The following is a 16,960-nucleotide window of genomic DNA, read 5'->3' as shown; positions in this document are numbered from 1 at the left end:
AATCTGCCGTTTGTTCAGACCCATCCACCTACCCTCCCTCCCTCACACCTGTTGTGGGATATCTGCCATTTAGACTGCATTGCCATTGATCACTACTACCACCTCTGCAGGATGAAGGCAGAGGACAGTCTAAAACATGAATGTGTCGTCTCTTGCTGCATGAACAAACGCCCTATATTGACGTTTTTGAGGAAAAAAACTGTCAAATGTAACATTTAAACATAAAAAGATGAACTTTTTGAAGTTGAAAATACAATGGGCTCAAAGACAGTTGATCAACAAGAGCCAGACTAATCTGAAATGTTAGTTCACACCTCTGCATAAAGAACTCACACATTGACACAGCTGTGTGTTTGATAGATGACCTTAGGGGAGGTGATGATGAAGACTGAAGTGTGCACATAAGAGGTGTGTGTGCGTGTGTGTGTGCGTGTGTGCGTGCGTGTGCATGATCTAATAAGGATAGAAAGGTGAAAGGAGTGAGGAGAAACATTTAATTTCAGGTTAAGGTTAATACTGTTTGAAGGTTGAGTGTGATGAGGGTCGAGGACAGAAAATTAGAAGGCTGAATTGAAGGTCTTCACAGCTACAGAAATGTGTGTTTGTGTGTGTGTGTTTGTGTGTGTGTGTGTGTGTGTGTGTGTGTGTGTGTGTGTGTGTGTGTGTGTTCCATAGGGGCTTGATATGACCTGACATTCTCTCACACCCTCTTGTTGCTTACAAAATGCCAAAGTTCAACACGGTCACAATTAGCACAAATGATTTTCACCCAAAAGTCAAGAATCTGTCAATAAGAACAAGATTTGAGGTTTAAAATGTGTTCGAGTGCGTCCGTGCGGAGGGGTGTGTTTGTTTTCTCGGCTGTTTTTGGATGCAATGATAAAAATACCTGCGCTTGTCAGACTTAATTAAGTTTGTCCTCATGTGGCTTTTGTAGCGATCGATGGCAATAAGACAGAGAGTGACTGATAAACAGGGAGTGAGAGACGGATGACAGCAGGGGGAAGTGAGACCGAGGGGGACGAGTGCAGATACAGAGCGGAAGACAGATAAAGAGCCACAGATAAACAGAGCTGAAAGATGCCAGCCAAACTGAGAATAAACGAGGTAAAGAAGAAGAGAAAAAGTGATGCCGGTACAGACAGAATGGGGTGAGACAGAGACAGAGACAGAGAGAGAGGGAGAGGTGCCTGTCAACTGTGTGATAATCCTCCTCTTATTAGGACATCAATCAGATTACCCACACCATATTTGGGTAATTAACTGTTGAACATTAATCAGATTGGCCTAACCAGATTAGAGTTGTAAACAGATTAGACAAGGATTACAAGGGCATGCTGTACAATGGTAAGACGATGTGAATGTATTCTATTGAGCTGTAGTGTCTTGTCATTAGTTTAATCTGTCATTTTAAAAACCTGAGAGTCCTATTCGATAATGTTTTGCTTTGAGTCGGTTTTGTCTACAATCAGAGATAAAGAGATATCAATACAGCAAATAGAATTAATTATGTCATTAATATAAAGTCAACTAAAATACCTAGGTCTGAGGTTTCATAGTTGGTTGGAACAAAATTACTACAGATTGCTGCTGTAACATAAAAAAAAGAAAGAACATTGTTGCTTCTGTTATTTTAAAGGAGCTTCAACCCCGTCAACACAATTATGTGTTCCTCAACCTTTGAAAAAAAGCCTTATAATAACAGCCTTAAGGACTGGTGGCATTTTGTCTGAGCGGAAATCAATGTGCCGCAATTAGATGGTCGATGCTGAATGCTCTACACTGTAACAGGATGTAACATTATTGATGTATTTACTTTCGAGGTAACCAGTGCAGCTTTCCATGTAAATTAAGTTTTGCACTAAATTGCATTACGTGTATCCTCAAGGCCAAAACATGCAGAATAGATACACTTTGAATGATTGTGGTTTTAAAAATAGTAAAAGTTTACAGAGCCACTATGATGATGAGGTAATTTACTTTTTTAGTGCCAGCATCTCAGACCAAAACCATCTTTTTTTTTTTTATCTTACCCTCTAATATAATCTAGAGGAGTGTTTCCTGAATTAGTACGCATACCGGTGGCAGGAAATCAACACATCCTCATATCTAACCGTCACAGTTTTAAACATGTGGTTAACATTGTTGAACAGTCACAGTTTGGTTAGTTTTAGCCACCAAAACTACTTGGTTAGGTTTAGAAAAAGATCTTTGTTTGGGGTAAAATAAGTACATTTGTTACTCTACTTCAAAACTTTACACATAAGTACAACGTAGTTATATATTGGAAGTAGAGCATGACATAGTAGCATTAGTCACAAATGCTGACTTTTCATCCATCCACCACAACCTCCTTGTAGCTCTTTTCACAGCGACAATTGACAATACTGAGAATGTCTCGTCTTTCTTATTCATCATCTTACCTTGCTTCTCATGCCGTAAGAACTGCATTGAAATCAAGTGCAAACAAGTAAATTAAATTACATTGTTTCATATGCAGAATAAACTTAACAACAACAATGTGAGTAGCAGTAAACTTGCACAAATACCTCGTTGGCTGCTTGTCATGAAAAAGAGTTCCTTAAAGTCTTCAAAGTCTTCCAAAATGCATTTAACCATCAGCTCCACATGTTAGCTTTCCATTCAACTTATTAGCAATGTTAGTTAGCTGATGCGTTCACATTTACTTAACAACACAAAACAAGACCAGGAACCTTAGTTCCACCACAATACAAAATAAAATGTAAACATCAAAATAATTCACTTATGGCTCATTTATACATCTAGATTTGAGACATCAGCAGATTTTTTTTTAAACGTATTAATCACATTTTAACCCATTTGACCTTACATCAAATAATTATTCATTACATTAAAATATGAATTCACAAATGATGCTCAGTGCATTTATGCAACAGCACTTACACTCCTCCTCATGCGGTCTTTGTCTGTCTTTACACTCTTTGCATTACCTGACTTTTGCTCCCGCCATAATTACTACAACCAGAAGCCTGAAAATGAATGTAAGTACAATTCGTAATAAGCTTTGAAACTCTGAAAACTTTGAAAATATGACCTATGGGGTTGTTCTTTGGAGGACAATCATTTCAGAAGGTCCTTGAAGGTCTTTACAGAAGGTAATTTCCACACATTTACAGTAGAGATACACAAATGTGATTTTGTGTTTCTGTAGATTTCTGTAGTGTGTGTGTGTGTGTGTGTGTGCGTGTACGTGTGTGCATGTATGCCTGGAGTGTCTTAACCAATAATTACTATCCTTCAGAATTACTGCTGTCACCCTGACTGCAGCTTGCCTTAATGAATATTCATTGCTGGAATAGTACTGAAGTCAAATACATATAGCTGTGACCCCTAAATGCAAAACTGCATCATTTGTGTCTCAAACCTCGCTCAGAGCTGTAATTTCCTCCTTTATTTTCTCCTTTTTCTTTATTTCTTTTCTTCTTTAATGTGTCAGAGACCCGTCAACTCCTCTTTTTCGTTCGTTTGAGCCATCCACTTCTCCTCTCCCTTCTCTCCCTCTTTGGGGGTATGCTCCATCGGTGAGGCTTGCTCACAAACTGTTTCACAGCGAGTGAATGTGTGTGTGTCTGTCCTGTAATTGCTTATATTACTCTTGACAACACATGCTTCATCGCTCCTTTTAACCTCAAAGGTCATGCAGTGACACACACACATAATGCTGGTAAATGCACCTGCATGGGCACACACACATTCCTTACTCCCTCCTCCCCCTCTCCTCATTTCTTTCCTCCGTTCTTTTCTACATTTATCTCCATTAACTCTTGTCTGATCATCTTTTATTTGCTCTTCCTACTCATCTTACCTGACCCTCCTCCTCCTCCTCCTCCTCCTCCTCCTTCACTTCCTTGTCCTCACTTCCCCTGCTCATCTCTTGTCTGTCCTCTTCCTGTCATGCTCGTCCTTCCCCTTTCTCATCCTTCACTTTCCTGCCTCTTCTCTGTCTCTCTAACTTTCTTTTTCTCCACTTCGATGACCTGTTGTCCTCAAAAGAAACTCCCTTCATCCCCATTTTTCCTCTCCTCTCCTCTCCTCTCCTCTCCTCTCCTCTCCTCTCCTCTCCTCTCCTCTCCTCTCCTCTCCTCTCCTCTCCCCTCCCCTCCCCTCCTCTCCTCTCCTCTCCTCTCCTCTCCTCTCCTCTCCTCTCCCTAGCTATGTACTTCCTATTGGTCCATTAAGTCAGTTGAGGCTCAGAGTCCTTTAGGCCCTTTATAAGCAGCTTTTACAAGTTGGCTGCCTGGCTGTGGACTAGTGAAGGATAGAATTGAATGGCACCGAGGCCCAATGGATTTATCCCTTCCTCATATTCATAGCCAGAAGATCCTGGCCCGGCACACACAGAGGCTTTTCTTCACAACTCTGTTTTAATTGAAAGAACTTTTGCTTTGTTTGTTTATCACTCTTATTGGCTGCCATGTTCGGGGTGACACACTGCAGGTGATAATGCTGGCTCAACTTTAGCATATTGCACAGAATGGCCAACAGAATAAAGAGTTGAGTTATCTGTTCTTGTACCAACACCTTACATCAAATATGCCTGAAGTGTATGTATTTATTTCACACTACTATTTCTTCATCCCTAAAATTGTTTTTTTTATACCAGATAAAGTGGTGGATTACTCACTTTTAAAGAAGCCCACTACGGCAGCTCTCAAACTGTTTCAGAATAAACAAGCTCAAAACCTGTGTCCTTGAATGGTGTGAATTTCCCACCATGGTGCTACTACTGCTCTTTGCTCACACTGTGCGGTGGGGAACAGTACTTTCAAACGAAAGTACTTTTTCTTTCACACAAATGACCCACTCATGATTCAATCAGTGTACCAGCAGTCCACTTTTGGAACAAAAGTGACCACTTGGGAACCACCGGCTTAGGGTGTATAATCTGATTATTTTTCACCCAAAATAAAGGTTGACAAACAAGCTAAAAATATAACATACTAAAGAAATGAAATGGCAAGTGTTAAGCAAGACCATAGAAACGGTGCAGGTTATATTGTGATTTTGTCATTGTGGACCTAGTTGAAATTGCAGGTAATTTAACAAAAAGAAGGGTTTTGTTCACAGGCTGTAAAATACAAACACTTTGTCACGGCCCACACGTCTAATTCTGACACACAAGGCACTTTATAGTGTCTGTTTGAGGCAAAGCAGTCTTTTAAGTAGACCCTAACTCCAGTGTTAACCCAACCACCATGTATAAAGAGCGACAAAGTCCGTATACGGAGGCAGTCAGGGTGGGTCAAACCAAAATGACTTTCACAGGGGAAGACTGCGATTTATGTCATGTATTAAACCAAGTAAACATTGACTTTTACATGAACTATTGACATAACTTCACTTACTTTACACATATAAACAAAATCAGGATATTTCCCAAAGCCCAAACAAGTATTTTTGTTTGAATTTTCAACATTAACCATGCATTTAAAACTGTGACCATAGAGGAGAGTCATAGTTTTACGTTAAAATGTGATGCCCTACTAAGCATCCATGTGTGACGAGATGAGAATGAGAACATGATGAACCCAATATTCTCTAGAAAGATGTTTTTTCATGTTTTTTTTGTTTCACACATTCATTTTTTATAAATCCAATACAGCGGACAATCTATCTAAAAAAGTAAGAAGCGTCTGTGTGTGTGTGTGTAGGGTATATCTCGCTGACTGTCTGACTGACCTCAGATTTCAGATGTGGCTTGCACTTGGCACGAAGGTGTGCATCCTCGATTTTGAAGATTTTTGAATTCATTTTTCAAAATATCGTCATAATTACGTAGGACGTGTTGCAGCATTGCACTGTTTCCGATCGGACGCCTTTTAGGGGAGCTCCGCCCCATTGTGTGATAGGCCTACACCTGGTCAGTAACACAATTCACTCTGGATTTCCACCGTGACTCATCTCATCTGTCAGTCTATTTAGCCTACCTATCTTTCGGAGTTTTAAAGTGCACTACAAGGTTCAATTTTCCAAAAATATTCAAATAGTTTCCAGCGAATATCAATGTTCAATGTGTATGTGCTGGATGGTGTGCATAGCTTATGAAAAGTAAGTGTTTTATGGAGTTGCAGACATTGTAGTGGTCTGCATGTAATGTGCAAATTCTGTTATTCGCGATTCGCTACTTAATCTCCCACTATACAAATACATACTTCCTTAACAACACTCCATGTATTCAGAATGTACTGTGTTGTTCCAATTTGAAGAAAAATATCTAGTTCTTTGGATGCTGTGTGTGTGGCTGTGAGCCAGTGTGAGTTTAACATTTCCTGCACGCCGCTCCTCCATTTCCGTCTGTGCTGCTCGACTTCCTTTCTGAGAGGTCTTTCCTTTCTTTCCCTCTGTCTCTGTCTCTCTCAGTGGTATGATGACCATTTGAAATTGCTCTTCACACTTCCCTGCATCTGCTGCCACAAACACACACACACACACACACACACACACACACACACCCACGCTGAGAGACGGAGTGCAATGACCCCCCCCATGGTCACACATTCTGACATGAGTCACAGTCACAAAAATTCACATCCACAATTCCCAAAGTCCTTCATCCCGCCATCTTCTCCTTCCTTCATTGGGTCCTTTAGTCAGTCCATTTCACCCCCTTCCTCCTACGTCTCAAGGAGAGACTGGAAATGCCATGGCTGGACAGAGTGGGGGAAAGTGATAAGGAAATTGGAGAGAGGAGAGTTTGGATGACAGAAAAAGGGAAAATGTTGGCAGAGGAGAGAAAGGTGGAACGACAAATGGTTTATTTAATTTAAAAAAAAATTGGGGAGACATCTACAGAACTAAGAACTACAGAGGCTATAGCAGTATACTGTAATCAAAGTTTTTAACAAGGAGAGCTGTTTATATTTCATGAAATCAGTTGGAATGTAACATCTTGACTTGAACAATGGGTTGAAAAATAATCTGGCAAACTGTATGTCTAATTTACAGTCATGTGGAAAAATTTGAAGAAAAATACAAAAGAAGGTCTTCCGTGAAAACTGTCTTTGAATAAATAATGATAATACATCTGTTCATGTCAATCACCAGTGAGATTCTTGTTCTTGGTTGGACACCAGCAGTTATCAGAAACCTTAGAAGTAAGAAAACTAAAATTTAGAAATAATAAAGATGCTCAGTTTTGTCTCCAAATGCTCTCAACATAATGTCAATTTAAAAGAGAAGTCATTGATCAATGAAATATGTGCAATTATGCACTTGTTTAAGTGATGCTTGAACAAGTACACAGACCTATATTTTTTATTTTTAAACATCATTTAGATCAGATTCTCATGTTTTAAAGTCATCAGAATTTAATTGGATTTAGATTTCACTCTAATACGTGTAATGTTGGAGTAAACATATTTTAGACATTTTAAGACCAATCTGATTTTATAAAAAAAATCAGCGATTTCAGAGTTAGCTGTTAGTTGTGAGAGATACTAAAGTTATGTAGCACTTTGAGATAAATATTTACCACAAGACTAAAATAAAATGATATTAATATATCATTAGAAAAGTTGCATTCAATTGGCTGATATCTTTATTTATATTTATAAACTTTTTATATTTATTAATTCTTCTTTCGAACCGAAAAAAAATAAACAACATAAACTACAACAGCGTAGGCTAGATGCATATACATATTCATACACATATTCACACAGGCACCATTAAACAGATGTACAAAAACATATAAACATTTACACACATACAGTATATATAGCCCTATACATATACATGCATCTGCCCCGTCTAAGTAATAAGATAGAAATAAGAACCAGTTAACTTAATATTCACTACGCATTTCCTTTTATCATTTATTTATATTTTGTAGCTATTTACCGTTGCACTGCTTGTGGGAGTCAGCTTTTAATCTTATTGTACATGCGTATAGTGACAATAAAGGCATTCTATTCTATTCTATACCTACTGCTGTTCATTATCAACAGTGAAAGTTTTTCAAACTTGGCCTACTGTGTGGCTGCAGCTGCTGTCGGTGTGGGGACAGATGTGATGTTCTTCGACAGACTGAAGAATCTGTCTCACTCCCATTGTCACTTTCTGTCTCTCATATGTTCAAAACGTGTGAGAGTGCTGTTTACTGATGGCGGCAGATGATTTATGTGAAATTATTATCTTTGACACGTCTCCCTGTCCTCCCATTAAATTACACCTATGGAAAGGTGTAATAGGAAACAGAACAGGGCTAAAGACAAACAGAGGGGAGGAAAGCTAATAAAGGGAGGGAACAGAGGAAGAAATTGAGAAAAAGAGGCAGACTGATAGAAAGAGAGAGGAGGATATTGGGTCCAAGCAAGTCGGGTGGGGCGGGGCTCAGTGGCGGAGGAGAGAAGGGGCAGTCAGACCATATCTGGGGAAATGTGACTCCACTGACCCATTGACAGGGACATCAATCAACAAGTGGTGTGTGTGTGTGTGTGCGGGAGTTTTGGGGGATTATTCTACAGGATTCTGTAAACACTCCATGGACAAGGACAAACTCAGAGCTTACTTCATCACAATTACAAAAACTGCTACAAAGGTTTTGTCATGTTAGGATGAATTCCAATTAGCAGCATTAATAAGTGATTATAGTCTGGCAGTGTTCTAAAAAGTAAGATTTTGGTGGAATTGCATGTGTTTGGAAGGTACTGAGCATATGATTATGTTACTGAGACTCGGATTATACTAAATGGGTTGTGTGACATTTTTGGACTTAAATTACTTTACAATTTATGTATCATTTCCAAATTCAAGGTAACACGCAGTGAAAAATTAATATATAAATGTTTAAGGCCCAAGAGTATACATTTAATGCACATTAAACAACTAAAACAACATTAAAGGGGACAAATCTTCTGTTACTCAGTTGTTAGGGGATAGGTCCAAGAAAAGGCCAGCAGCAAACGTCTTTAAAAGCATGAAAACATACGACAAGTACAGAAAAACTGCATCAGCAAGGTAGGACCAGTGTTGGAAAAAGTATTCAGATCCCTTACTTAAGTTAAAGTATTAATACCACACTTTAAATTTACTGCACTACATGTAAAAGTCCTGCATTCAAAACTAACTCAAGTAAAAGTACAAAAGTATCAGCATCAAAATGGACTTAAAGTATCAAAAATAAAAGTACTCATTATGCAGAATAGACCCACTCAGGGTTTTTTTTTATATATTCCAAATATATTGTTAAATTACTTTTATTGATGGATTAGTGGTAGGAGGGTATTTATTTTGTAGAGGTAGGGCTATTTATAACTTTTATCAAGTTTAACAAAAAAAAAAGGCAAATCACTTTAAATTTCTCATGTTTTCATGTTAAATCTCGACCTAAAAAGTAATTAAAGCTAGCGGCTAAATGTAGCAGAGTAAAAAGTACAAAATTACATAAAATGGAAATACTCAAGTAAAGTACACATATGTACTTTAGTACAGTACTTGAGTAAATGTATTTATTTAGATTCCTCCACTGCGTAGGACAATGGTAACATGACAGACACAGTATCCATTGTTTTAGGTGGACACAATTTAATGAACAACTTACATTATAATACAATATTTGACAGTCACAAAAATTAGCTGAGCTGCATCACTTCTATCTCAAAAAAACTTTTTTCTCCATTAATAAGTTTTCTTGCAGCCAGTTTCTTGCAGGGCTGTTGCACTGGGTTTCATAATATCGTTAGGTGCTCTGCTTACTTTCTCCAGACCCTCTACCACTAATTGGTGTTCACCTATCTATCTGCAAGTTGTTGTGTGTTACAGCAGAAATACAGCAAGCTTTAAGGAGATTGGCTCAAATGTCAGGTGACCTAAACTTTCTTGAAACATACTACAATCTACGGTTGAGTTGAAACGTTAACATTGTGGAGGCCCTTTTGAGTCACTGTAATGAAATCATGGAGGGTTCATCTAATTTTAGGGTTATTTTAGCTGACTGAGGCTACAAAATAGCTGAATCCTACATTTCTTTTTGGCCTTGGAAAGTTTTTCAAGCATCGATGACATCACTTTGACATCATCAGGGGGTTTTCTCTGAGACTTGACAAAGTTCCTCCAGAGTTACAAAACGAATATGCAACCATCCCTAAGACTGAAGTTACATTAATGTGGGAAATCATTGGAGTTTCCTTTAAACATTTTAAAAATTTAAGGAGAGTTTGTGAGGGATAGGAGATAAAAAGACAGTCATAGAGAATGAGAGATAGAGAAACCACCAAAATAAACTCATGCTTGTGATGAATGTTCAGCTCAGAAATAGAAACCTCATCCCTCTCTCATCCTCTTTCACCCGATTACCTCTCCTCCTCAACGCTCTTCCCTTCCTTTCTTTTACATCTCACACCATCCTTGTCTATATATCTCCCTGTATCCATCTGTATCTCTCACACTCCCCCTATCTCTTCCCATCTCTCTTCAGATAGTGTGCCATCTGTGTGATCAATGGAGTTAATTCTTTTCAGGAAATTCTCCCATGATGGATTTTTCTATGCTGTGCTGTGCCTGCACTGTATTTTTCTTCTTCTTTTTTTAAATTCCAGGTGGGGGGATGGTGGGGGGTAATTTGCTTCTGTGGATAAAAGCTTTGAATGAAGAAAAAGCAAACTGATGTTTTGATGTTTTTCAACAAACACTCGTCATTTTGGACATTTTGTGGTATTCCAACAGTCCAACAAATATTTCACTTTTTACCGCATGCTCAGAATAGCCTTGCTGAATTGCTACAATAATTCACAAGGAATAGCAATTTGTTCAAGTGTACAAAACAACCTAAGCAAGAAAAATAGGAGGACTGGCATAGATGACCAAACAGATGGAGGGGAGCGGGGAATTGCAGGAGAAGTAGTTTGTGTACGGTTGTCATACATTAAGGGGAAATTGGGAGTAATAGTAAATCAAGAATAGCATTCTGGAGCATTTTGACACCTTCTGCTTTGGCAATGCATGGAACCCTGGCACGTGCCAATGCACCACTGGCTGAGAATGAAAGTGAAAGTATGCACAGAAAAGTTAATGGAGCAATGGTTCGTGTTTCTGTTGTATAACATCTTGCTGTTGCAGACAGTGTTGCTGCAGGCTTGACTGTTACTTGCATTCACACACATACACACACTTGCAGACAGATACCTAAATCAAATGTGAAATGTGGCTCTATGTGTGTGTTTGTGTGCCTGTCTTTAATTAAATATAAATATCTGAGTCAATATTTAACCGAGACAATATCAAGCAGTGCTGATACCGTAATCACGCCTCGGTATCTCTCCTTCTCACTCGAAACCCATCTCACTTTGCTTCTCGCTGTCTTTCCCTCCTTTCTCTGTCTTCCTGTCCTACACGCTCCACTGTGTTTTGATTATTGGCTCTGTGTGTGTGTGTGTGTGTGTGTGTGTACTTGGAAATAAAGCGAGATGGGCACTTTTGGGGGGAAGAAGGATCACAGATGGGCCTTGTCAAATCTCTGTACATCTGGCTTAGTTCCTGTCCAATTTTACACACACACACACACACACACACACACACGTTTATATAAATATTTTTATATAGAGAGAGTAAATTATCTCATTCAAAATCATTGTTACAAAATTATTCATATATGCACATATACACTTTTGCAAACTTTATGCATACACGTACAGGGACCTGCTAGAAAACTCATTAATCCACACACACGGGCATTTAGAAACATTTGCACACACACATGCCCAAGCACACACACAGACACACTGTGCAGCAGGACACAGTGGGTATGGACTCCTGTTGTGGTAGGTGGTTGCCAAAGTAATGATGCCAGGGAATCTAGACCATGCCAAGTTTAATGGTAGCCAATGGCATGCCGGTGTTTGGCTGCCAGATTTCAAAGGGCCAATCCAGACTGGTAGTATAGCGCCACCTATTGAGCTGGGATTGGCCTGCCCCATGTGTCTGTTAATCATATTTACATACTAATTATTCAAGGACGCTGCAGACATATTTCGAGTGGTGACAAGAGAAGAAGCTTATTTTCAGATTACTAATATTGCAAACTACCAGGGGTCAACAGCAAGCAGATAAAATAAAATAAAAAAATATTCAACGTATCTCTTTAAAAATCATGACAAAGGATAAAGAAAAGACATATGACCTGAGCTTAATGGAATACATTTGTTTGTGATTCTTCATACAATGGTAATGAGTCCATCCAAGGGTCAACCTTTGCCTGCATGAGAAAGCGTCTGTGTGTGTGTTCGTGTGTTTGCCTGTGTGAGAGTGTGTGTGCGTGTGTGCGTGTGTGCGTGTGCGTGTGCGTGTGTGTGTGTGTGTGTGTGTGTGTGTGTGTGTGTGTGTCAGCTGCTCAAGGTCCCTGTCCGGGACTGGGACATATGCTTCATAAGACTCCTGTGGACACACACAGACACACATGCAGCCCTTTGCACCTCAAGGACACCCATAATAATGAGTGAAGATTAAGGAAAAAAAACAGAAAGCTCACCGAGGCTAATGTGCTGATGTGTTTTGACCACATGACCTATCTGTCAGTCAGAAGTGGATGATTGCAAACTACATATGAAAATTCACTTTGGCTACAACTCAACTGGCTTTTTTTTTTTGCATGTGACTCTAAACCTCTCAATATGGATAAGCTCCAAAACATGAAGTGTGAGCCTTCTGTGACCCTGCAGGCATAAATGTGCATAATGCCGACCTCTAATCCTACATGAAATTTGGCACTAAATAATGATTTTACATCCCTTTTAATTGGATGCTTTATGAAAGTATGGATGAAGCCAAAGAAGCTGTATATTTTACCCTAATAATAATATGAAAGAAATGTGTCCTCATGACATTTAAAACTTTGCCTTTGACACATAACACTCAGTATAATCATTAATTTTAACATGGAAACTCTTACTTTCTTTTCCTCTTCTGCTCAGTTTCTTTTCCTTGTCAGCCTCCATCTCATTCTAAAGCTTCATTGACACTATACAGTGCACAGTGTTAGTGCAAAAGGGCATATCCATCTATCGAAAAAGTTTGCTTAGATTTGTCAGCGACAAAGATTCAACCGGAGACAAGTTGGTGTCATTTATGCAGTCATCCTGTGTAACATAAAAATACCAGAATCTTTAACATCTCCTCTTCTTGTTCACTTTTTGTCTCCCTCATTTTAGTTCCTCCTAGTCTCACTCTTCTTCCCTTTATGCTATTGTCTCTTTGTGTTTCTATTTCCACACCACTACCCTCCATCTCTCTTTCTCTCTCTCCTTTTTCCATCTTCCCCACTCTAAACTTATCCTTACGTGCCCACGCACCATAACCAAACCAGCCTGCTTATTCATGTTGCACTGAGGTATCACTTTATTTCTCTGCTATTATTTTTTTGTGAAGTCGCCTCAGTATGACTTGCCCCAGACAGCGCTATGCTGTCCCACCCTCATTATATTTTCACACTCCGCTACCCTAGGACACAAGGAAACGCACACACACACACACACACACACACACACACACACACACACACACACACACACACACACTTTGCTACGTATTTGTTTTGTTTGTGCCTGCACCGGTTCCTTGGTGTGGCAAAATGGAAATCCTCCTTTTATTTTTGTATCGTACAAAGCACTACTTTATTAATGCTCTCTGTGGCATTTTTATAGCGGAAGTCGTTTAATGTATTCATGTTCTGTAAATGCTTTACTACAGTTTGGTTATATCTGCCCTTCATACAGAGTTCAACACACTGCACTTCACATCATATTTCTGTAAACATGTTTTAGTGGCCATTAAGTGGACTGTTAGCTGCTATTGGTGACTCTCAGACTGTAGAGACAAAGCTTTAAATTGCCTTAAAGCTAACTAGCCATAGCTCAGCTGTTGGTGTTGTATTGTAGTAGATGATACTACTGCCTCTTGGGTGAGGAGAATGAATCAAAGAGCACGTTGATGTTCCTGTTAGTTTTCTTTAGTTACAGAAATCAAACACACTACCTATAGGTACAGCGGGAGAATCAATTTGTCAGATTAAGAACTGCTAAAGGTCCCGTCATCCATTTCCAGTCCCCGATTCTCTGATTCCCTGGGTGTAGTCTCGGTATTTAACCCTATATATAAATTAGCTTTCTTTAATATGCATATCTTATTTGAAGAACATGTGTGAGCTTTATGCTATACATTTAGACCTTAAAAGGAGATGATCCATACTGTTTAGATTACGCTCCCAAGCACCCTTTGTTGTTGATGTCATACATTCCTGTACTAGGCCGTTATGTCTCTACGCTATGGCATAATTTCTGATGCTGACTTTTACACACTCACGAGACTAGGCCTGCAACATGGATATCTATCCTTAACTTATAGCAGGAGACTTATAATTAAAATTAACAGAAAATATACCACAGTATTTATATGCTTGTCACATACCAACACTTTATCACTAGCTTTGGTTTGGTTCACTCGTTTGATGCTCCATGTTTGCAGTTGTAAACATTTTGCAGAAAAATTCCTTGTGTAGGTTTAGGCAACAAAGCTACTTGGTTAGGTCTAAGAAAAGATTGTGGTTTGCGTTAAATATGTTTGTTACATAACTTTTCACTTTCGTCTGTTTGATGCTTATTATACTTTGTCACCTGACTACCAGAGCACTTGCTCTGAGCGTCTAATATTGACACAAACAGTTTACAATTGGAGCCTGGTGACATACACAGACACTAAATGGTGCCAAATATGTTTCATATTTGCAAATTTGTGCTTTGCAGAAATGTGCATTGCCAACATTTTTTCTTCTGGCGACTGGGCTGCTCAGGTTTTATTTCAACAGTATTTTTGGCAAAACACATTTAACTTACTTTCCGAATATACTAAACAAAGGAATACAAAGACTGTTTCACTTGTCTACATTATGCAATGGTTTAAGAAGGCCCTAATAGATGATGAGGTAATGCTCAATTCTTTAACGACTTGGCCTCAAGTTTTAAATCTTTCTCAGGAACCAAAAATAGTCTTGGCTTAACAAGCAACAGTCAAAGTAAAAACAGAACTCACCAAATTGTCAAAGCTAAAATACTGTCACCTGTAATAAGAAGTTGGCTTTAAATTGGGTTTAAGGGTCTTTAGCCCTGGCCATAAAAGAACAACGCTCTTCCTGACCTTTGCTTAACAAAAATATAATTAATTGTGGCTTATGTTTCACTCTTATTCAAAGAGTTTGAAATAAGTGATCAGTTAGTTGGTTGGGTGCTTGCACAATATAATGCTGACAAGCCAAAAAGTGGATGAATAACAAACACTGAATGATTCAGAGCTCAGTCATTGTAACCTCGGATCCTCTTGGAAATGAGATATTGCTCCAAAACCTCAGTAATCCCTGGATCCAAACTCCCAATCTTTGTGAAATGTCTGATAAATACACCAGGAAATGAATAAAAACTTAATGTAAATATATGGAAATAAACTGCCAGAGAGCAGTATGTCATTTTTGATGTATGCTGGTTTAATGCCTTTCCAATGGGGATAAAAAACAAAGATGCATTAATGTAGAGCACTGTGTGATGCTGAGTCGATCACTCTTGTTCGGGGAAAAAGACTGAGAGCTACGGGAATGTTTATGCTCATTTCTGCTTGTAGGGAAACTGTTAACAAACACAACGTACTGTGGTGTGTGTTGTGTCAGCGGGTTGTAATGCATGTGTGAATTATGTGAAAAAACTGATATATGTGTGCATGTGTTTATATCAGAGTGTGTATACAATAAAAAATGCATTTCACAGGTCAGCGAGTCTCAGGTTTACACTGTTTGTTGACTTTAATAGATGCTTTGGATTTCAGTTACAAATGTTAGCTTTGCATGTTTCAGCCAAGCTTTGCAGTATCTGTTGTATCATTATAATTATGTTGTTTTTCCTCTCTTTTTCTCATCCCCTACCCTTCATGTTGCTCTTTCAACCCATTTCTTTTTTCCCTGCTTTCCTCTCTTTGCCTCCTCTCCTCAGTATCTCAGAGCCAAGCCGGAGCAGCGGGACTTGGACCAGGAGGAGGGCCGGACTCCTCCCAGCCCCGTTTCTCCTCCTCCCTCCCCACCTACCTCCCCGTCCAGTGCCAGCTAAGTGGTGCTGACTCTGCCTTCTTTCTGCGAGAAGCCAATCAGGAGGTGATGCGAAACGGCAGCCTATCATCGCGGACTGAGCCCTTCTTCCTCCAACAACTGGAACCATCCATCGCCCCCCCACACTCCCTGCCCAGCATCAACTGCAGCTATGGAAACCTGAGCATCGAGCAGCCAATCCCAGTGGAGCTGCTTCAGGGCCCATCACCGCATCTGATGCTGTCGACCAACCACGTGACTCTGAACTGGAAGGTCAAAGGTCAAGTGGTGGTGCCCAAAGTGGGATCAACACGACCCTGGATTCAGGTACTAGAAGTTTCATGTTTTACTTGAAATGCCCATTTATCTATTACTCATAAATCTTATAATGCAATAACATAGTATTTCAGGATTCACACATACTTAATATTCTAATCCCATACCAAAAGCATGATTAAATCCAAGGTAGTTGGAGGATTTAATCTTTAAATGTATCACGTCTGTCAATTATGTAGTCATTTTTGACTATTTAAATTTTGGTCTGGCTGAAAAAAGCAGCGAGAGTGAGCTGAATCATTAAAGTTACAAGCTGGAAAATGAAAACAATGAGCTGCATGACTATAAAATGCTCCATAGAGCTGAGGTGCTGCAGAATCGGTAGGTAATTTTCTCTGGGTTTATCACTTCGAGCACCACCTTCCACATTACAGACATAGAGTAATTTGATCCATTGCCTGTTAATGTAAATATATCGATTGGTGCAGTTTTAACAAATATACGCATGCAAATATCGGTCTGTACAGAAATGTTTTTACATTGCTACTTTTTCTTTTAGACACCTATCTTGTTGGCTAATTG

General features: G+C 39.2%; 1 protein-coding gene across 1 annotated transcript in view; it reads left to right on the top strand.

Moving 5' to 3' along the window:
- si:dkey-215k6.1 (transmembrane protein 132D) overlaps positions 1-16,960 on the top strand; it is a 322,832-nt gene that overhangs the window by 81,223 nt on the left and 224,649 nt on the right. Inside the window, exon 2 of the mRNA XM_059336286.1 lies at positions 16,011-16,429. Coding sequence (XP_059192269.1) covers positions 16,011-16,429 — 419 coding nt within the window. The remainder of the gene's footprint in view (positions 1-16,010; positions 16,430-16,960) is intronic.

The sequence above is a fragment of the Centropristis striata genome, chromosome 7 (assembly GCF_030273125.1).
Source record: "Centropristis striata isolate RG_2023a ecotype Rhode Island chromosome 7, C.striata_1.0, whole genome shotgun sequence".
Taxonomy (NCBI): domain Eukaryota; kingdom Metazoa; phylum Chordata; class Actinopteri; order Perciformes; family Serranidae; genus Centropristis; species Centropristis striata.
This window is presented reverse-complemented; position numbering and strand designations above follow the sequence as displayed.